General features: G+C 38.2%; 1 protein-coding gene across 1 annotated transcript in view; it reads right to left on the reverse strand.

Annotated features, from left to right (window-relative positions):
- Positions 1–23213, reverse strand: part of Gadl1 (GAD like acidic amino acid decarboxylase 1) — a 226650-nt gene that overhangs the window by 72180 nt on the left and 131257 nt on the right. Inside the window, exon 14 of the mRNA XM_090352917.1 lies at positions 13774–13825. Coding sequence (XP_090209043.1) covers positions 13774–13825 — 52 coding nt within the window. The remainder of the gene's footprint in view (positions 1–13773; positions 13826–23213) is intronic.

Consider the following 23213-nt stretch of genomic DNA (forward strand, 5'->3'; position numbering starts at 1 on the left):
ATGTCTAAAATTTACCCTTTCTTAGAGTTCTGCCACAAAGGAGGTAGGTGATGTAAACACCCCTTCCTTCTTTCCTTTCCTTTCCTTTCCTTTCCTTTCCTTTCCTTTCCTTTCCTTTCCTTTCCTTTCCTTTCCTTCCTTTCTTTCTTTCTTTCTTCCTTCCTTCCTTCCTTCCTTCCTTCCTTCCTTCCTTTCTTCTTTCTTTCTTTCTTTCTTTCTTTCTTTCTTTCTTTCTTTCTTTCTTTCTTTCTTTCTCTCTTTCTTGTTTTTTATTGTCAGTCTAGGCCAGGGCACTATCCCTGAGCTCTTCAGCTCAAGGCTATCACTCTACCACTTGAGCCACAGTGTCACTTCCGTTTTGCTGGTGGTTCATTGGAGATTAGAGTCTCATGGACATTCTTGCCTGGGCTAGCTTTGAACCGTGATCCTCAGATCTCAGTTTCCTGAATAGCTAGGATTACAGGTATGAGCCATCATATATGTAAAGATACACACATACACTCATACATATAAGTACAGTACTTATAAGATCCTCTCCACTTACAGTAGAGGGAAGAGAAACTGAGGACATTTGTCACTCTTCCAAGAATAGACCTTTGAACCTGGAATCCCTATCCAGAGCTTGTGACTCCCAATCCAGACATTTTGTAACTCCTATGCTCCCTTAAAAATTTTCAACAAGCCTGTCATATGTTTAAGCCGTAGGATAATGGGGTTAGTTAAAACTGGCTATGCCAGCTTTTTATTCACACTACATTTGCATGATTGATTATGTGGATGTGTATGCTAGAAATTCATCGATTCTTGCTAAAATGGGTTGTGTTAGGTTTTTGATTGCTTTTATTCTGGTTGAATGACCTTGCAAACAAAGGGAATGACACAGTCTTACAGACTGTCCTCTAGGTGATCATTCACTTACTGGCCAATTTGTCCCCTTTCATTTATGTCATAATCTTTCATGAGAGTAACATTGAAACACCATGCAGTCTTTTTTATTTCCTTTTAATTTGAAAATTGGGATAAAATATCTTCAACTCAGCTTTAATCTCATTTAAGAGATGATAACAAAATACTTGTTGCCACAGGGTTTTGTATCCTTCACTATAGACTTAGATCCTTTCCATGCCTTATCCACTTGATGAATTTTAGAGAATATAGATGAAATGTGTTGCTAAGATTCCTTGGAGGTCAGACTTTTCTATACAGAGGAGTTTAGATTAAGTGGCATGTGAATGGCTCTGCTCTGCAAATAACTCATTAATACTCACTTGTCTGGAAGAATATCACTGAATGAAATATAAAGTTACAAAGCTGAGGAGTCAGAAAAAACTCAATCAGCTTCTTTGTGAACATTCTAAGATATCATTTCTACCACTGATAATTTTGGAAACCAGGAAAATGAAGGTATTTCACAAAATGGAATATCAAATTGCTTTCAATTAAAGAAAGTGTCAGAAGAGCATCCCCAATTTACAGACATCCTAACACTGACAGCTTGTCATTCCGAAAGAGACTGTTTAGGCAAAACCCATCACAGACATGTCACTACTAAAATATTTAGACCAATAGAAACTATTAAAGGAAACATATTTTAAAAGTCTACATTCTAATGTGAAATATTGAGTCTATCACAGCAAACAAAGTTGTTTTAAAGTACTTCCATGAAAATGAAGATGAATAAAATATTTGATGAACAAAACACATGATCAGGGTCCATTCAAAGTCTATTCAAAAGAAAAATACATTCCCACTATATGTGTGTATACATGTATATTCATATGTGCACATATGCATGCATGTATAAATATATAATGAGCTATGCCTGTGCATATGTTTACATTTGTATATTTATGCATGTATATGTGTATATGTGCATCTTTACATATAAGTAGATGAAGAAATATTAACAGAGAATTGAAGTCCTAAGGGATTATCTCATAGGAAAAAATGAGCACTATAATAATTACATATGATATAATAGTTATATAATACATATAATTATATGTTTATAACAACCATATACATTGATATACAACCACAAGTGGAGGGCATCCAGATTTCTAGACTGAGACCAAGGTTCTGAGGAAGAGACCACATCTTTGTAAGGCTGAGATCAAACCTTGGTGGAGACAGTGTGACTGTGTTTCCCAGCAAGGTAGGAAATTTCCTGGGCTGCCTTGCTGGTGAGACTCATGGGCAGTGTGCCCTTTGGAGAATCTGGAGTTCCTTAATTTGTAAGCCACTGCAGGCTATTGATAGGAGGAACTGGAGAAGCTACATGGGTGATATGAATGAGCATGTGTGAGACCACCTGAAGGGAAAATGCCAGGAAGGTTAGTTATAGGCCCTGATCTACTGCTGGTTTGCCACGTTACCCTTGGGAAGAAGAGCTGCCTAAGGAGGCTATCTGTCCCCCAGTTCTCATAGAACTTGCAGGAGATTCATTAGACAACAACAGACCAAGAAGACCTTTCTTCTCTGGCATCTTCCACAAACAATGTTTAAGAAACATCTGGATGAAAAAGGAGAAGTATTAAGCTGGTACTATATGTACTGTGGCTTATATAACAACATAATTCATTTTCAGTATCTGATACAAATACAGTCCTCAAAAGGCACTCCACTGACCTAGTTGTCTGGGATATACTAAAGGAAAGATTTCCTTTTCAAGGAGATGAATAGCTTTATTAACATCTCATTAGTTGAGACATAACACTATGCTAATTTGGGGATACCATATTTGAAGAACACTAAAATCATAAATTTTATATAGTGTCTGAAGTTGGTAACCAAACTATTCAATATAGTACAGCAAATTTTCTAAGCTTTAGACCTAGATATCGCAATGAAAATGAATTACAGTATTTTCCCTCAGAAACTTGAAGAATTAATAAATGTGATAGGGAATTCAGCTACAATGGAAGGGACATGTATAATGGGAAGATTTTAGCCAGGCATCAATGGTGTCTGCCTGTAATCCTAGCTACTCAGGAGGCTGTGAGCTGAAGATTGATTGAAGAATAGCAGTCTGAAGCAGGAAAGTGAACAAGATTATGATCTTCAATGAACTACTGAAAAGCCTGAAGTGGTACTCTGGCTCAAGCTGTAGAACAACATCCTTAAGTGAAAAATTAAGAAGAGTGAGGGAGGGTGCCTGTTGTGACAAATGAATAAGAATGTTCAAAGGGGTGACACTAAGACACAGTATATCCATAAACTGCTTTGCTAAATGGCAACTGCTTTTCACAACTACTTAAAGATAATTTTTTAAAAAATGAAGAAACTAGAAAATTTGAGGGGAGGGCTTAGGATGAGAGGAGTGTATGAGACTGTTGAAAGGAATGACCGATTAAGATACATTGCATTTACAAACTGATTGGTTGAATGGTAATCCCTTTGTACAACTACTTAAAAATAATAATTATAAAACATAATAATAATGAAAAAAACCCCAAGGGACAAAGCCCTGTTCCTGAGTTCAACTTCTTATACCAGTACACAGTGAAAAAAGGTAAGGGGAGATTTTTCAAAATCTAAGATGTCTGGCAAAGAATGTAGAAACTAGGATTGGCACAAAGCCATTTGGAACAGAGAACAAAGAGGGGCCAGGCTGGAAATAAAGATCAGTTATTTCACAAAGGGCTTTTTCATATGCCATCCTTGGAAGTTTAGGTATTGGTTTTGATGCAATGTGGAGTCACAACAAAGCTGCATCCAAGGGACTGTTTCCTTTTGAGAAAGCCTCTCATGTTGCAATGTGGAAGATGGCTGGAGAGGTGTCAGACTGGAAGTGGGAACCATGCCAGCCTGAGAAGTGATGGGTTCCTGAGCCTAGATGGTGGCTTTGAGAGAAAAGATAGGTAGATAGAAAAAGAAGACAGAAAAAAGTGATATCAAGATTACCTCTTGGATGGATTATAATGCTAAGGATTATTATCCTAATGACAAAAAGAAGGCAGAAATTTGGTAGGAAAACTGACACGTTTCACCTTAAGAAATGTCAGGTTTCGCTGGGCTCAGTGGCTCACACCTGTAATCCTAGCTACTCAGGAGGCTGAGAGCTGAGGATCTCAGTTTAAAGCCATCCAGGGCACTAAAGACTGTGAGAATCTTATCTCCAATTAGCCACTAGAAAACCAGAAGTGGAGCTGTGGATCAAGGGGTACAGCGGTATCCTGGAGCTGAAGAGCTCAGGAACAGTGCCCTGGCCTAGAGTTCAAGCTCCATGACCAACAAAAAGAAGGAAGGAAGGAAGGAAGGAAAAGAAAGACAGATGAAAGAAAGGAAGAAAGGAAGGAAGGAAGGAAGGAAGGAAGGAAGAAAGAAAGAAAGAAAGAAAGAAAGAAAGAAAGAAAGAAAGAAAAGATTTGGCAGGTTTGGACTTGAGGTTGTGGCTCAAGTGGTAGAGCAATTGTCTAGCAAGCATGAATCCCTGAGTTTAATTCCACAAGAGAAAAATAATACAGATACATCAATATCAGTGGCTCATTTTTTTATTGTAATTAGTAAAAGGGTTACATGATATTTGCCAGATAGAAGGTGCATTAATTCACATGCATTGATACCCTTTCACATGTCTTGGTACCCATTTCCCTCCCCCCACCCCCCACCCCAGTGACTCATTTTTTAATCCTAATTATTCAGGACTCTGAGCACTGAATATTGAGTTTGAGAGCCAGGAGAGACATAAAAGACTTTGAGACTCATATCTCCAAGTCACCAGCAAAAAGTTGGAAGTAGTGTGCAAACCATTACTGAAAAGCTCAAGTGAGAGTTATGAGCGCAGGACCTAGTACACACAAAATATTTCAGAATTGAGGTGTCTATGGTTTTGGTGAAATCTACAAGACATACCTATGTATAAAGGACTAGAGGTTATAAGAAAAAGCAGTATAGATTATACATATGTGCATATTGATTGTGTATATGCATACAAATATACGTGTGCATATATGTATGTGTATATGTATGCATGTGTGTATGTGCATGTGCATATGTGTGTGAACATGTATGTACACAAATGTATACATGATTGCACAAACATATACACACTTATATACATATGGAGAAAGAGGGAAAGAGAGATTAAGACTGGGTGCAGCAAAATGCTATGAAACTCTAGATGTGGATAAATGTTTTAGGAAGACTATATGGACAGAATAAAGGACAAAAGATGAAAAGGTACAGGATACTAAAGGATATTCAGGTGAGAAGTCCATTGAAAAGATAGAACCTGAGGGCCGAAAATGTGGCCTAGTGCTAGCGTGCTTGCCTAGCATGCACGAAGCCCTGGGTTTGACTTGTTGATACCACATACCCAGAAAAAGCTGGAAGTGGTACTGTGGCTCAAATCATAGAGTGTTAACCCTGAGAAAGCTTAAGGACAGTGCTCAGGCTGAGTACAAGCCCCAGAACTGGCAAAAAAAAAAGTGGATAAGGAGGAGGAGGAGGAAGAAGAAGGAGAAGGAGAAGGAGAAGGAGAAGGAGAAGGAGAAGGAGAAGAAGAAGAAGAAGAAGAAGAAGAAGAAGAAGAAGAAGAAGAAGAAGAAGAGGAAGAAGAGGAAGAAGAGGAAGAAGAGGAAGAAGAAGGATAGAACCTGAGTAGACCTGAGAAAGGTCAAAGAAACCAAGAGTATAAAATGCTATAGAAGACTAAGAAGATCAAAGACTATTTGCTAGGTTACAATTAAGTTGTGATCTCATAAATCTATGTGGCTTAGTGGTAGAGTGCTTGCCTAGCATGAATGAAGCCCTGAGTTCAATTCCTTAGTATCACATAAACAGAAAAAGCTAAAGCTATACATGGTGCTGTGGCTCAAGTAGTAGCAAAGGAACAGTGCCCAGGGCCTGAGTTCAATCCCCAAGATTGACAAGAAAAAAGAAAGATGAAAAATAAACAACAACAAAGAAAAACTGAAAAATTACATAAGAAGATAACTAAGCAGGCCGAAACACAAAGTGTTGGCATGAATAATCAGAACTTTCTGGAAGAGGAATGAGCCAGTGAGTTCTCCACAAACAATTTCTGGCACCCTGTTACAGCACTACTAAGATAAATACTGTGCCATAAGCAGGATATCACCCAGATATCTCTGAAGAACCTTTACACTTGGGAAATGTGTGAATTCTAAATAACTGTTTCTATTGCAGAACTCAGAAGAAAAAAAAATAAGTTGAATAATTAGATCTCTCCCAAGAGATCAAAATGAAATATTTGACTCATGGCACAGGAATGAATATATGTCTAGGTACCCAGCTGTTAGATCTTAGTCCCAAAGCAGAGGAAAACAGAAATAAGTTTCAGGATACTATAAATAAGGCAGAATTTATTTGAAATGATAACTTTCAGTCATGTTAAAAGAAGATATGTCTTTTACTCTTTTTAAGAAAAGATATTCAAGTATTACTTTCATTGTATTCATTTACTGTTTTCTAGGTAATGCCTAATAGTCTCATAATTATCTTCTAAACAACTTTCTCTGTCTCCCCACTACCTCATCCCCTCCCATCAACTTGAAATTCAAAATTGAATTGTCTTTATTTATGAAAAAAGAGGAAACTGCAGATTCAATAGAAAAATTTGTACAGCCAGGACAAGGAATACTATTCAGTGGGAGGGCTCGTGCAAGTAGGAAGTATTGGGTTCCATCAACAGCAACAGAAACAAACCAAAACAAAAGCCCATAGTAGTTGTAATTCTGGAAGATCATTGAGGAAGGAACCTTTACTGACAGAGGCCAGGTGTTTCCCTCAGAAAGGCACATGCAGGGGAGAAGCTTTCCTAATGATTAATATCTGCCTTTGGCTGGGCCCTGATAGTTCATATCTGTAATGATATCTAAGTAGGAAACAGAGATCTGAGGACCAGGAATTGAAGCCAGGCCAAACTAACTAACCCAAAAGGCTCTTATCTCTAATTAACCACAAGAAAGACAGAACTGAAAGTGTAGCTTGAGCAACAGAGCACTAATATTGAATGATAAACAAAAAGTCAAGCTAGAGTAAAAGGTCGGGAGTTCAAGCCCTAGGACTAACACAAAAACCAGACAGAATTCTACCTTAACTTTCTTCATAAGGATATGAACGTAACTGTAAAAATGATGGTAGCATGTTTCTTTCTAACTTGTCTCAGTCTTTAGGAAGACTATGAAAACAGTGTTTTATAACTCATCTATTTTCATCACTTTTTTCTCTCATCTGTATCCAAAGATCATGCAGTCTTAGAATGTGGAGTACTTTCTATAAACACTATTTATGTTCCATCACCAGAGAAATAAAGCAACTCAAATTTTGGGAACTAAGCCAGTCATGCTGGCATACATTTGTAATTCCACATACTCAGGAAGCAAAAACAGGAGTCTCAGAGTACAAGGCTGAAAAAGTGTGAGATACTATCTGAAAAACAAACTAAATTTAAAAGGATTGAGCCTGGCTTAGGTGGTATGGGGCTTGCCTAGCAAGTTCAAACACTGATGTATAGATAGATAGAGATATATAATATATATCAGCATGAATATATACACTGGTATATATATATATATATACATCAGTGTATATATATATATATACACACATACATATATATATATCCTAAACATAGACAGACAGAGACCAATAGATCAATAGAGTAAATTAATTTAAGACAATCATGTGACAGTGCCTGTCAACATGACGAGGTATGTATCTCTATAAACTGTAGTAACAGACAGGAGTCATAGTGATAATGCCATTCATATGACTAACAAAAGTATCAATAGTCCCTAAATATCCACTGAGAGCAAGTTCATATTCAAAATTCCCTAACATTTCCAAAAATTGTTTTTCATAGGTTATTTGTTCCCATTAGGATTCCAAGAGCATCTTTAAGCAATTATCAGCACCCCATCCTTTATGTTTCTTTCTATCACTGGCTTGTCGGAGACACCAGGACCTCTACCTTATGGAATAAACCCACATTGTACATTTTGTCTCTGTTTCTTAGTTATGCTACTTTGTGAATTCCTTTATCTGTCTGAGCTCTTAGAACCTAATCAGATGCTTCCCATGTAGATGGCACAGTAAGCTACGTGTTACATTCTGAGCAGACATTTCTCCTATCTCCCGGAGGGCCATCACCATACCTTATGTGGGTCACTGCAGTATGTCTCCTGTGCTCATTTTTTTTAATGGGTCATGAACTCGGCCTGGGCTCTGTCCCTGAGCTCTTCAGCTCAAGGCTACTGCCCTACCCTTGAGCCAAGCCCTACTTCTAGAGGTTAATTGGAGATAAGAGTCTCAGGTTCTTTTGTGCCCAGGCTGGCTTTGAACCTTGATCCTCAGATCTCAGCCTCCTGAGTAGCTAGGATTACAGGTGTGAGCCACCACACCCGGCTCCTGTGCTCATTTCTTGTCCTCCCTTCACCTTTATCACCATCACATCTCACTCTCATCATTTTCAGTACAGTCTTTCAAAATCAAAGTCACCTTGTACTAATATTAATTCAAAATGGATCAAAGACCTCAAGGTAAAACCTGAAACTATGAAACTACTACAAGAAGAAGCAGGATAATCTCATACTGTTGCTGTATCTGACTTTGTTACCTGCTATATTGTGTGTATGGTTATTTGTTTATTTGAAATAAGAACGAGAAGGGAGGAAACAAGATGATTGGGAGGGAGCAGGGGAGGGAATGGGGACAAAAACATGAGAAGGGTATCATGTGTGAGAATGCACACTGTAATCCCTCTATACATTACTCCCACAATAAAAAATAAAATAAGAAAAGAAGAAGCAGGAAAAACATGAGCACTTCAAACAGGTATGAGCATTTTGAGTAAAGTTTCAGAGGTTCAGCAAATCAAAGAAAGAATTGATAAATGAAACTGCATTCGAGTAAGAAGTGTCTTCACAGAAAAGCATCCAGTTAACAAAATAAAAAGCTTACAGAATGGGAGAAGATCTTTGCCAGCTATATACATCAGACAATGACCTAACATTCAAATATGCAAAAAGATTAAGAGACACAAATTTGTTGAAAGAATTAACAAATCAGTTAAGAAAAGGGCAAATAAGCTAGAGACTTCTCCAAAGAACTAAAAATGACCAAGAGACATGTGAAGAAATGTTCAACATTTCTGGCTATTAAAAACAAATCAGAACAGGGCGGTGGCTCATGCCTGTAATCTTAGGAGGCTGAGAATGAGGATCAATGCTCAAAGCCAGCCCAGGCACAAAAAAATCTGAGACTCTTATCTCCAATTAACCACTAGAAAACGTGGAAGTGGGATGGCTCAAGGGTAGGGCAGTAGCCTTAAGCTGAAGAGCTCAGGGACAATGCCCAGGCCCAGGGGGAGGATGGTAGCCTTGAGCTGAAGAGCTCAAGGACAGCAGTGCAGGCCAGGCGGAGTGCAAGCCCTATGACCCTTCCCCCTAAAAAAATCAAAACAATACGGAACAAGAACATAAACAATAGCTAATTTTCTTGATAATGGTCATTCTAACTGGGATGAGGTAGAATCTCAATGTTTTGCATTTGTATTTCTTTTATGACCAGAGATGCTGAACATTTCTTATATGTCTATAGGCCATTCTTACTTCTAAGGCTCTTTAAGTCTTTTACCTATTTATTAATTGAGTTGTTTTTTTGAGGGCTTATTTGGGGGGAACTTAAATTTTTTTAATATTTTTTATTGTAATTAATAGAAGGGTTACATGATATTTGCCAGATAAATGGTGCATTAATTCCCACAAATTGATACCCTTTCACATGTCATGGTCCCAATTTCCCTTCCCCTCTCCCCCACCCCTCTTCTTGTGGGAACTTAAATTTTTGACAGCCAATTCTGCCAGAATCATTTGTTGAAGAGGCTCTACTTCTTCCAGCCAGTGTTTCTGGATCCCTTATCTAATATTATATGGCTATACATCTATGGGCTCATCTCTGACTCTTCTATTCGATTTCATTGGTCCTCAGGCCTATTCTTGTACCAATTCCACACTGTTTTTAGTACTACAGCTTTGTAATAGAGTTTGGTACTGGTATTCCTCCAACACTATTCTTCCTGCTTAGAAGTGATTTTTTTTTCTATTATGGGTCTTTATTATTCCATTTGATTGCTTGGATTGATTTCTCTAGATGACTGAAGAAGGTTGTTGGGATTTTGATGAGTATTGCAATTTAATTTGTAGACAACTTTGGGTAGTATTGCCATTTTCACAATGTAAATCCTTCCAGTCCAGGAGTATGGAAGATTTTTTACTTTCCTTATAACTGCTTTAATTTCCTTTTTCAGATTTTTAAACTTTTCCTAATAAAGGTACTTCATGTGTTTGGCTAACAATAACAGATTCTGGCAGGGACATGGCCAAAAGAAAACATTATTACACTGTTGGTGAGAATATAAACTTGTTCAACCACTCTGGAAAGTAGAATTGAATTTCCTCAGAAGACTAAACATAGAGGTTGTCTATGGCCTAGCAATTCCACTCCTGGGCATATATCCAATAGAACATCAACAAGGCCACACAACATGTTGATTGAAGTATTGTTTACCACAGCCAAGACACAGAATCAACCCAGATGCTCCTCAGTGGATGAATGGATCATCAGGGTGTGGTATATATGCACAATGGAATTATATTCCTCCATCATAAGGAAATGGAAAGAACTATAAAAAATTAAATTAAGTAAGCCAGACCTAAAGAAACATAGGTTGCATGGTTTCCTTCATATGTGATAATTAGAATGTGCCTATAAATCTATAAGTAAACACAATGAATAATAAAAGACAGAAAGATTACACTTGGGCATAACAAATGATATAGTACTTTAAACATTCACATAGTGAGACAGAAGGAGGATATTTTAAGGAGAGGATCACAAGGGCTCAATAATTATGTGTATGTGATCATATACCATGATGTTTCTCAAAATGAGCACTACAAAATGGAAAGATTTTTTTGTTATATTTGTCATTGTTTTTTTTTATTTCTGTAACTTTTGCCTTATATATAAGTTTATCTGTTTGAGGGCAGGTAATGGGGAGCACAGAAATGGTGGGAAAAAGGATAAACAAGCAATGACCCTCAGTGGTCACTGTGTTGAAACTGAACCGTACAAGTTGTCGGGGAGAGAGATCAAGTGGGAAAAACTGGGAGTTAGCAAGGGAAGAAGTGACACTGTTCCAAAAGAAATGGACTTATTACCTGATTTATGTAACTGCCCTCTGTACATTACTTTTACAATTACAAAAAAAGAATACAAACTATAACACATGCTGGTCCAGACGTGGGTACAGAAATAAACCTTTAATCACTGCTTGAACTTGTTCAATCACTCTGAAAAATAGTATAAAGAGTCCTTAAAAATCTCAGCATAGAGCTACCCAAATAATCCAGCAGTTCTACTCGTGGGCATTTATCCAACAAATTACAAACTAGGACACAGTAAGGCCACCAGTCCAATCTTGATCATTATAGCACTATTCACTAAAGTCGAGGTATGGAATTGGTACAGATGCCCCTTGATAGATGAATGGATCAAGAATGTGTGATATATGTACTCAATGGGATTTTACTCATCCATTGGAAAAATTATACTACATAATTTGTAAAGAAATGTATTGGACCTAGAAAAGAAAATCATGTTAAGTGAAGGCCCAGAGAGAGAAAGGACAGGTGTTTTCTCTTATGTTACAGAAGCAAGAACTAGTTTTAAAATGCAAAAGTAGCCAGGCATGGCAGCTCATGTATGTAATCCTAGCTACTCAAGAGGCTGAAATCTGAGGATCAAGATTCAAAGCTAGCCTGGGTATAAAAGGACCTGAGACTCTTCTCCAATTAACCTCTAGAGCTCAGGGAGAATGTCCAGGTGGAGTTCAAGTACTGTGACCCACCCCCCCCAAAAGAAAAAAACCACACAATTAACTAGTTTACCCACAATTAACTAAAATATGGTATTTTTAGGGGAGAATTCAAAGGGTGTGAAATTTAGGCTCACAGTCCAACAAAATGATTACCAGGGAGTAGGTACTTGAAAGGTGAAGGATATGTGTGGTAGAGGGAGAGGGGTAGCCTAATGGAGAGAGGAAGGAAGGGGAGAATACAGTCATAAAATTTAATACATGTTCTACAAAATTAAGAAAACTGAGGGGAGGAGTAAGGTTAAAAGTAATGGGGCAGAATAATGAAATGGGTGACACTGATAAAAATATATTGTATTCATAAACGGGGTGGTTTAATGGTAAGTCCTTTGTACAGATACTGACAGGTAATAACAAATAAAAACAAATAAAACTGGAATCAGTCTTCTCAAAACAAATGCCTGCATTTGAAATGAAAGCTAAAGGACTTACCTTGATTTCCTTGACCCACATGTTCTGATCTCTGCCCATCATTCCAAGTCCACCTCCTACTGTACCCTCCTTGCCTAAACCACTGTGGTTGGGTATTTCAAATACATAGAGATCTCCAGCACTTAACTTCTGTAATTGTTCACTGAGTCTTTGTGGGATGTCTTTCCCTCAAACATTGCATGGCTTTGCTCTTTGTCATTTTTTGGGTCTTGGCTCAAAGATAACAAATATGATCCCAACTCTACTATCTCAACCTAGCCCCTCAGATCACACCCTCCAATTGTATAATTAATTGTACACTATTTATTGCAGTTATAGTACTTTCTACACTGGTAACTCTACCAGTGTGTACCATGGAATATCTCTCACAGACCTGCTTGTTTTCTACAGCCTTCTTTCTTCTAGTGTCAAGTTTGCTTCAGACCTCACGCTAGCTCTCTGAATGAAGCACTGGGGAGCAGTGGTCTCTCCTGTCCTGTATTCCCAGTATCTATCACTGCCTAGTATATAGTTATATTTCCACATGTTTTGTGGAATAAAATATTAGACAAAGCAAACTGAGTTTCTCTTATAGAAGCACGAGTTACTAGATTGTAATCTCTAGGTGATTTTATATTAGATTAAACATTGCTATCAAGACCAAAGGTAAGCTTACTTTATGTCTTAAAAAATTGGAGTTGAGGAGCCGGGAGTTTGGCCTCGTGGTAGAGTGCTTGACAGCATGCATGAAGACCCGGGTTCGATTCCTTGGTAACACATACATAGCAAAAAGCCAGAAGTGGTGCTGTGGTTCAAGTGGTAGAGCCCTACCCTTGAAAAAAAACCAGGGGCAGTGCTCAGGACCTGAGCTCATGTCCAGGACTGGCAAAAAAAATTTCATAATGTCAATAAGCATAAGTTAATAAATATTGTTAAAAAATTGGAGTTGAAAAAATATTTCCCACATCAAAATCACCATCTTTGTAATACTGCAAATAATCCTGCAATACCAATAAGAAAATGACTTATTTTCCCATGGCTCCAAAACTAATATGCTCTCATTATTTCATGAAAAGAGAAAACTATATGCATTATTGTGCATACCCTTAATTGATTTTTCACATGCAGGCACCACTACAGCACAATTGAATATTTGCTGTATAATCATTATGCAATTTATACATCAAGATAGAGGTCATAATTTATTCAGTATTATCCTTGGTAATTATTATTGAGCTTTTTAATTTTCAAACTTAAAGGCAAGTGTATTCCCTGTGAATCTAACAAAGGAAAAATACTCACTAATAGAGTAAATTAGCATAATGGACTCTACAAATTAAGGTAATGAGTTGTTTCTAAGTTTCCAATACAAAAATCAATGAAATATAACACATTAAAAAATTACCACCTTCATCATGGTTGACTGGAAAAACCACAAGCATAATTCTGCAGTCACTTACTTCCATGAGTAACTTGAAGCCTTCTCTTTTCTTGATTTCATCTACTAGGTACCTAAAAGTTAAAAACCATGGGAATGTTTATAATACACATTCTGAAAACACTATGAACATGACATATATAAGACCACACTGCTCTTTGTACTACTTGAGAGACTAAGAATGGGAGAGCCATAGTCCAAGGCCAGCCTAGGGTTTACAGGACCCTTCTTAATATATAACTGAATACAGTAGCACGGTCTTGTCTTCACAAGCTCTCTGAGATTGAAGGGCTATGGTTCCAGAATAGTTCAAGCAGAAAATCTCTAAGAGACTCAATTTCCACAATGATAAGTCAGAGGCCATGTGATATTCACTTTTGACCATAGCAGTGATGGGAAGTCTAAAACAGGCAGATCATAGCTCAGGCATATGCCTAAGTAGAAAGTGAGAAAGCATCTCCAATTAATCTGTGCAAAAAAGAGCTGGAAGAATCGTTTGACAATATCTCATCAGCCTAGCACCTATGATATTCTGATTTCAAGTCCACTACTGTCAACAATCCCACAAAAACAAAAGCAAAATCCTAATACTGTTACGTATTACATACTGTTATATAATATTAAGACAAATCTTAGACTGTGAGCACTTTGACTCTAAGGCAGAATTTTGGATTGTAATAGATTCCTGGGCCTATTGCAATCCTCTGGTCTCAGCAAAATGATACATCTTCTTAATGAGTTGATGTCTATCTCACATGCTAACATCAGCTTTTAACCTCAGTGTGAAAAGCCAGACACATTGCATGTGTTTCACATCCATAAACTTGATAGGGTTTTGGCATAGATATTTAAACCACCTTGCTGGCTTGTGGAGAAGAGTTTTTAGTGTATAATGCCTAATTTAAACTTAACTGAATATCAAAGCAAATCAAAATCATCTCCATGGCCGAAACAGAGGGAAAGACGATTGACAATCACTGTTATGTTCAAACTAGGCTACAGACACAGGTAGGTTCTCTGTGACACCATCTTGAGTGTAAAAGCAGTACTGTGCTGGGGGTACTCAGGTGGTATAGCAATTACCTAGCAAATGTTATACCCTGAGTCTACCTCAGTCCTATCACAACAAACAGCAACAAAAAAGAAGCAAAGTGGGGTTTTGAAAGAATATTATTTGCTAAAGCTGATTCTAGAATGTGGGCATTCATAGTTTTCATATCTCATAGTTTTCATATTTACTTTCATAGTTTTTACTTAAAAGTTGATTTTTTGGGGTTGCTTGTGGGGCTTAAACTCTCAGCCTGGGCATTGTCCCTGAGCTCTTTAGTTCAGTACTACCACCCTACTCTTTGACCCACAGTACCACGTCTGGTTTTCTAGTGGGGATAAGAGTCTCATGGACTTCAGTGCCCGGGCTGGCTTTGAACCATGATCATCAGATCTCAGCCTCCTGAGTAGCTAGAATTACAGGTGTGAGTCACCACGCCTGGCTTAAACGTTGATTCTTATATACAGATATCATCTTTGAAATCCAAAGAAATATTAGGAAAATGCTACCAATATTTACCAGTAATATGAATCCTTTATCTGAGCAGTACGTGAACACATGCATAATCATACAAACCCAGAGTCACAAAGTATTTGATAATCTACATATACATTCTTTTCCCTGAATATTTTTCAAGCTACTTCTTATAGCTTTGGACCTTTAGCACACTACAACATATTTTAAGGAAAAATAACCTAATAGTCAATAAGAATCAGAAAAAGATGCTTTAAAATCATTGATCATGCCGCCCAAAGAAACGCCAATCTAAAAACAATCATAGGTCAGGTTCCCCACATGGTATCAGAAACAAACTTTAGACAGTGACAACTTTCGGAGCCAATGAAGATATGATAGAAAGATGCTACAGATTTCTTAAAATGAATAATACTCATATGTTCTAATGAAACAAAGCAACTTTGTGCTGGTCTACCAGGAAAATTTTAACAGGAATGATACCAATATATTTGCATGTTTGTATGGTATACTTATAGCTCTGTGCGGCAGGGGGTCAGTGGCTCGTGTTTGTAGTCCTGGCTACTGAGAAGGCTGAGACCTGATTGTCATAGTTCAAGTCTAGCCTGGGCAAACAAATCCAAGAAACTCTTATCTTCAATTTACCAGAAAAAAAATCCAGAAGTAGAAGTAAGACTCAATTGGTAGAGCACCAGCCTTGAGTAAAAACATTAAAGAATAGCACCAAGGCTCTGAATTCAAGTCCCAATACCAGCACAAAAACAAAAGCTCTGTATGTGAATCTATTCTATAAAGAATAACCAAAAATAGGGTTAATATCTAAGAACTAAAAGGTGGCAAATTGAAATGTATGACAGTAACCCAATGTAATGAGTTGTAACTAGTAAAATGAATGGATGGTTGGACTTGATCCACTTCCATTAAACCTAGGGGATGGTCTTGATATACTTGTAAAAGATAAAAGCAAGGTACTGAGAGACATAGATAATTTGATTCCATTTTAAAGGAAATTTTTATTTTTTTTTATTTATTTTTTTTTGCCAGTCCTGGGCTTGAGCTCAGGGCCTGAGCACTGTCCTTGGACTTTCTCAAGGCTAGAGCTCTACCACTTGAGCCTCAGCACCACTTCCGGCTTTTTTCTATGTATGTGGTACCAAGGAATCGAACCCGGGTCTTCGTGCATGCTAGGCAAGCAATTTAACCACTAGGCCAAACTCCCGGCCCTTAAAGGAAATTTTTAAAGAAAGTAAAAATAACCTCTATCGTATGCAGTAGTGAGCATAGAGTAAATAGAAAAGGATGCACCATAAATTGTTCCAGTGTTCACTCGAAGGAGAGAGAAAGAAAGCATGATGAGGCTTAGGAATAACCAGCTTTCTTTTTATGCCTCTCTATTAAGTTTCATAGATGTAGCTCCTTCTGTAATTCATAATCTTTTTGGTTCCTGTACTAGAGTTTGAACTTGGGGCTTGGGCTCTGTCCCTAAGCATTCTTTGCTCAAGGCTGTTATTCTGCCACTTATGCCCCTGCTCCAAATCTAGCTTTTTGGTGGTCAATTGGAGAAGATAGTATCATGGGCTTTCCTGTCCGGGCTGGCTTTGAATCAACCACAATCTTCAGATCTCAGTCTGCTGAGTAGCTAGGATTACGAGCATGGATCATCGGTACCCAACTTGTTCTGTAATTAAGAAAGGAATAAATAACTAAATAAGCATTGACTACCTCTACCTCCCTACATGAGGGAAGCTTTGAGAACTGTCCCTCTTCTCACCATTTAGGCACCAATGTGACAAATATGAATCTAGTGCTGAGAAGCTAGAGCTGAATTGACTGGAGGTGGTTGTCACTGACCTGTGTCCAGAAATTCAATCAGTGCTCAGCATCTCCTTCAACTTGGCTGGGGGGAGGGGGAGGGAAGAGAGTGGGGAGACAATAAATCAACGGTGTGATTCTGCCTCTATTTCCTCATGCCTGTCATAGAGATGTAGAACTAAAATTGTAAAAACCTTTACTGACAAGTAATGGCTTTGGGCAGCTGAACCTCACTAATCTATCGTATAAATTTAAAATATTTCTAATAAACTACCTACAGCCTCTCCTAGGGAAAGGCCTCCTCAATCTGAACTTCACGATTCAAGTGAAAATTCTGTTTTTGATAACCACAGAGACCAGGCCTATGTTCAGCCCACAGTCACCATCAGAATCTCAGAGGCCTTAGGATCCCTGTCTAGCTGAGCTGAGGGTAAAGGCATGGGGAAGAGGTGTGAGAATTACAAAACCAAAGTCTAACACAAAAATTCCCAAATAATTCCTGTTGGCATACTGTGCTAATAGGCTTTCTACATAAAATGGTTCCACTGTCAATTAAGTTTGAGCACTGCAAGAAATAACAAGCTAATTTCTTTAGTCCATAATTAGAGGCATACTTGACTTATTTCACCTGGCCATTTATCAGATTTACTTGGATTGCTGGACAATGAGACTCAGTTTGGCCAAGTGCCCAGGATATTAGTGAAGTCTCCCCTCAAGTTCACAGCATGATTACCACAGCTGTGCATGCTGCAATTTTACACCACATAATGGTGTCACCAGAAGTAGTTAAGAGACAAGAACGAAAGATTTCTTTTCTTCCATATAGTTCTCTTGATTTAGTGAAGAATATTTTTTCCAGCAGTCTTCACAGAATTCATTCTCTATCTAATTCACTAAGTCCTATACTCAACCTTAAACCAATTGTGGGCAAAGCAATGTTCCTGGCTCATACATTACTACCTCAACAAAACCAAGCTCCCATTGGCAAGAAAGAAGAGCAAGTATATAATAGTCAACATTATCTGCTTCTGGGTGAAAGTTAAATTAAACTGTTTGCATTCTGGCCAGATGCCTGTCGTTCAAACCTATAATCTTGGTTACTAACAAAATAGAGATCTGAAAATCCTGGTTTCAAAGCCAACCCAAGCAGGAAAGTCCATGAGACTCTTATGTCTGATTAAGCAGCAAAAAGCCAGAAGTAGAGGTGTGGCTTGAGAGGTAGAGCACTAGCCTTGAGTGAAAATACTAAGTGTTCAGGGGCAAAGTTAACAGCAACAACCAAGTTTCTATTCTACAGTGCTCTTAGAGCCTTTTGTGTCCATATGAGCACTCAGAGTCTCCAGGAAAAATAAATAAAAGTGGTTAATGTTTCCTAACTTGTTTGACCAGGAAATCATTTTTTTGACAGATCACCTCCTATGATCTTCTTTGCCCTTTATCTCACAGGGAAAAATCCAGGTATGCTAGTTATAGGTAGACTGCTATAGAGAAATTTATCTTCTTCTTAAACACATGCATAAATAAAGTTCTCAGAAATTAGGGTATGGTTCAAGTGGCAGAACACCAGCCTTAAACAAAAAGGCATAGGAACATTGCCCAGGCCCTAAGTTGAAGCCCCAGTGCTGTACAAAAAGAAAATAAGGTTTTTCCATCACCTCTGTCTATATCCATAATGATGATTTATTTTTCACATTTTTTCAATAGATGCACACAACCCCCCAAAATAAATGTTCATGTTAAAAATTATTCTTATTATGGCAGAATCCAATAAAGAAAAATAAAAGATATACATTCAATTGTGCAGTATAATATAGAACCTAAAACTACTTCCATCCAAAGCATTCATGTAAGTGGGCCTAAAAAAGAATAAGTTCATTAAATTCATCACTGTCCCTTCCATAAAGTTGGCATGGAAGAGAGGAGAAAACACATTAGCAAGCATTTTCATCAATCCTCCTGGGGTATTAATATTCTGGCTTGGCTCAATAGTTATCATTAACATGAATGATAATCTATTCCAAAACAGTTCCCTTTCTTTCACTGTCAAATGTGTTCCCAGGGTTAGACTCTCAGTTCTTCCAGTTGTTATAAGAGTCCCCTTAAAATATACTTGGGTTTCATTTGCATTTTATTTGTTTCTTTTTGCAAGGTACCATTTTCTTTCTGGAAATGGCCTTTCGATGTCCTTTCTCAATTCACCAGGCACTTAAGGGTTGCTGGAACACCCTGGAGCAAGTTTCTCCCTCAGTCTCATCTTCTCAGCTACCATGTCCTCTAATGATTGCACAAAGCCTTTTGGAACTCCAGAGGATTTTCATCTGCCTGTTATATGCCCTACATCCAGCAGAGTAGCACATGGCTTCTTTGATTCATTGCATTTACCCAGAGGCTCTATTCTACTATAGTTGTGTTGTTTACAAAACTACAGATTGAAAGAAACCAATGAAAACATAGACCTTTCCAGACTCTGTCCCTCTCCTCCCTGTAGGGGAATCCTAGGTAGTGCTACTGTGCAATGGCTCATCTTTTCCAAAATACATCAACAAACTGCTCAGTCAGCATGCAAGTCATGAAATAAATTCCACCAGAAAGACTGGAGAGATTGTGTGCCTAGAGAATACATTAGAGACCCACTGGAGACTCAGTGAAGTAGCTTAATGGGAATTTAGCTGGTTGTTGAAAGACTAACACATATATATGATTATTCCATATCTGCTTTAAAAACAAAACAACAGGGGCCGAGAGTTTGGCCTAGTGGTAGAGTGCTTGCTTAGCATGCACGAAGACCCGGGTTTGATTCCTCAGCACTACATACATAGAAAAAATCTGGAAGTGGTGCTGTAGCTCAAAGGTAGAGCTCTAGCCTTGAGAAAAGTCAAAAGACAGTGCTCAGGCCCTGAGTTCAAGCCCCACAACTGGCAAAAAACCAAACAACAAAAAAACACAGACCAAAAAAAAACCCCAAACCAACAATAACAACACAAAACACCCTTTAGCTGGGCACCAGTGGTTCAGGCCTAGCTACTCAGAAAGCTGAAGTGTGTGAATAACAATGTGAAGTCAGCCTGGGCTGGAAAACCAGAGACTCATCTTCAATTAATCAGCAAAAAGTAAGAAGTAGAAATAAAGCTCAAGCGCTAAAGTACCATTCTTGAGCAAAAAGCTAAGGAACAGAGCTCACCGTTTGTATGTATGTACACACACACACACACACACACACACTTTTAGTCAACCTGATTTCCTCAACCAAAGGTTGAAAAGCACCATCAGTAGTAACAGGTAAGCCTGTGTGTCAGAAAACACATGTTCAGGCACATGTCAGGGGGCATAATCAATCACCTGCTTTTTGCCAGAAGATATAGTTTTCAACCTTGGATTTCCAGGTTTCAATAATGCTTCATAAGCACAAGTTGCTTTCACGTGTCAAAGTCACTAGTTTTCCACGGCCAGAGGAAGTTTTAATCAGTAGTATTTCTTGAGGGAAATGTTTTCTCCTCAATTGGAATGACAGGGTCAAATGGAAATGAAGAAACTCCTTAGAGGTGTTATAGATACTAAGGTTTTCCTTCATGCTGGATTGCTGACAACCCATAAAATCAGAATCATTGCTTTCTTAGAAATATCTGCCCTTGCTGGACACCTGTAATTCTAGCTATTCAGGAAGCTGAAATCTGAGGATCATGGTTCAAAGCCACCCTGGGCAGGAAAGTCTTTGAGACTTTTGAGATAATTGGATATGATTAATTGGAGATAATCCAATTAACCACAAGAAACCTATAAGTGGAGCTGTGGTTCAAAGTGGTAGAGCTCCAGCCTTAAGCAGAAGAGCTCAGGGACAGAACCCAGGCTGAGTTCAAGCACCCCCAAACTGATAAAAGCAAAGTAAAACAAACAAAAAGCAAAACCAAAACATCTGCTCTTATTGTCCTTAAGCTTTCTCATTCTTTCTACCACTTGAGCCACAACATCACTTCTGGCTTTTTCTGTGTATGTAGTACTGAGGAATTGAACCCAGGGCTTTGTGCATGCTAGGCAAGCACTCTACCACTAGGTCACGCTCCCAGCCCACATGTGACTTCTAATGATTTTCAAGTCAGAATTTAGAGCATTATCTTAGAGTCATCTTCTTTTTACTTGTGATTTGTACTTAATTATTGCCTTAATAAAAATATTGGTGCTTTTCCTAAAAAGAAAAAAAATCTACTCTTGCCAGGTGACTCATCATGCCTGTAGTTCTAGCTACTTTGGAGACTGTGGATCAAAGCTAGCCAAGTCAGAAATGTTTGTGAGACTCTTACTTCCAATTGACTGCCCCCCAAAAGCCTTAAGTAGAGATGCAGGTCAAGTGGTAGAGTTCTAGCCCTGAGCAAAAGAGCTCAGGAACAGCACCCAGGCCATGAGGAATGACATAAAAAAAAAATCTGTTCTTTCCAGGCACCACTGATTCAGGTCTGTAATCCCCTCTACTCAGGTAGCCAGCCTGGGCAGAAAAGTCATCAAAACTCTTGCCTCCGTTTAACCACCCAAAATTGGAAATAGAAATATGGTTCGAATGGTAAAATGGCAACCTTGAATACAAAAGCTAAGTCAGCAGGAATGCTCTAAATTCAAGCCCTAGTACACACACACATCAGCGTTCTACAATAGATAGGCTCTGTGTGTGTGTGTGTGTGTGTGTGTGTGCACGCGCGCGCGCACATGCGCGTGCATTTTGTGCATACACTCTTCCTTTTCCTGGGAAGAGAGAGAAAGCATTGGCATTGTGATGAATGTTGTCGTTACTGGCCTATAAACATTTGGTTTATAAATTTTAAGATCAACATACCAATTTCAAAATGATGCTCCATTTACATTCAGGAACGTGGGATCACTGTTTCTATGAAATTAGCATAAATCTTTCTGAGACAGAGAGAAATTGCAGTTTTTTAAAGAGTCCTGACCTAGGGACCATGATAATAAGTGATTTAGCCTCCAGTAACAGATGTGTACCACCAGTGGAACACAAGGCATTGTGTGCTGCCTTACTGAACCACATCTGTCATCTGTTTGAGCAAATTATGCTTGGTGGATATAAAATAATGCTGTCTTGACTTAGAAATTGTTGCAGATCCAGATTTTCAGTTATGAGTGAGAATTGTTGGATTTAGCAAAATTCTGAAGCAAATTCCCACAGGTCAGTGAGCTTGAGGACAAATAACATTTTGACTCTAATCGTCAGAGCTTGAAGCTGGTTATGTCGCACACACATACCACACACGCACACATACACACACACACACACACACACACACACACACACACACATTCAGATATGTGCTCTGGCTAGCTTGAATTGGTGGGTGACAGCCCATTGTTAAACATTCAGCGATTTTGCAAACCCTAACTGTTAGTAGCTTTCAATTGGATATAATAGAAGTATTTACACCATGGTAATTGGCTGACACTAAGAAACAAAGATTTGTTATTTTTCTTTTCTCTTCAGAAAGCCAATTTATCAATATTCCACTGCATATAGGTTCTAGTAAAGAGTACAGTGACAATAATTGAGATATTATTCTGTCTTAAAAATTAGAAGTAGAAACTAATCACTAAGTTTAAAAATAAATAAGCCCAGTGGCCTGATGCCAGTGTTTCACACTTGTAATCCTAGCTACTCAGAAGGCTGAGATCAAAGGATCACAGTTCAAAGCCAGCCAGGGCATGGAAGTACATGAGACTCATTTCAATTAACCAGCAAAAAGCCAGAAGTGGAACTGGGGCTTAAGCAATATAACACTAGCCTTGAGCAAAAAAAATAAAAAATAACCCTCAGGGACAGTGCCCAGGCTCTGAGTTCAAGCACTAAGACTGGCACCAACAAATACATAAATAAATAATAATCTCATAAAAAGATGACCCTTTTTTAATTAACCATGATTCCTAATTCTAGTAAAATTTTCTCTAAGACTTTATTTCATATTCATTCCTGTGACATGCATACGAAATCGCTCCTAATTCTTGGTATTGGTTGGAGGACAGGATGATTTTTGCCAAACCTAGACATACAATGTTGGTGATCAAAAGGGTGGAATATTAGGGGAAATAAACTGTTAGGAGTAACAATATAAAAGAGGAAGGTTTTTCCAAAT

This window comes from Megascapheus bottae, chromosome 18 (genome assembly GCF_031878675.1).
Source record: "Megascapheus bottae isolate mThoBot1 chromosome 18, mThoBot2.hap1, whole genome shotgun sequence".
In the NCBI taxonomy this organism is placed as follows: domain Eukaryota; kingdom Metazoa; phylum Chordata; class Mammalia; order Rodentia; family Geomyidae; genus Megascapheus; species Megascapheus bottae.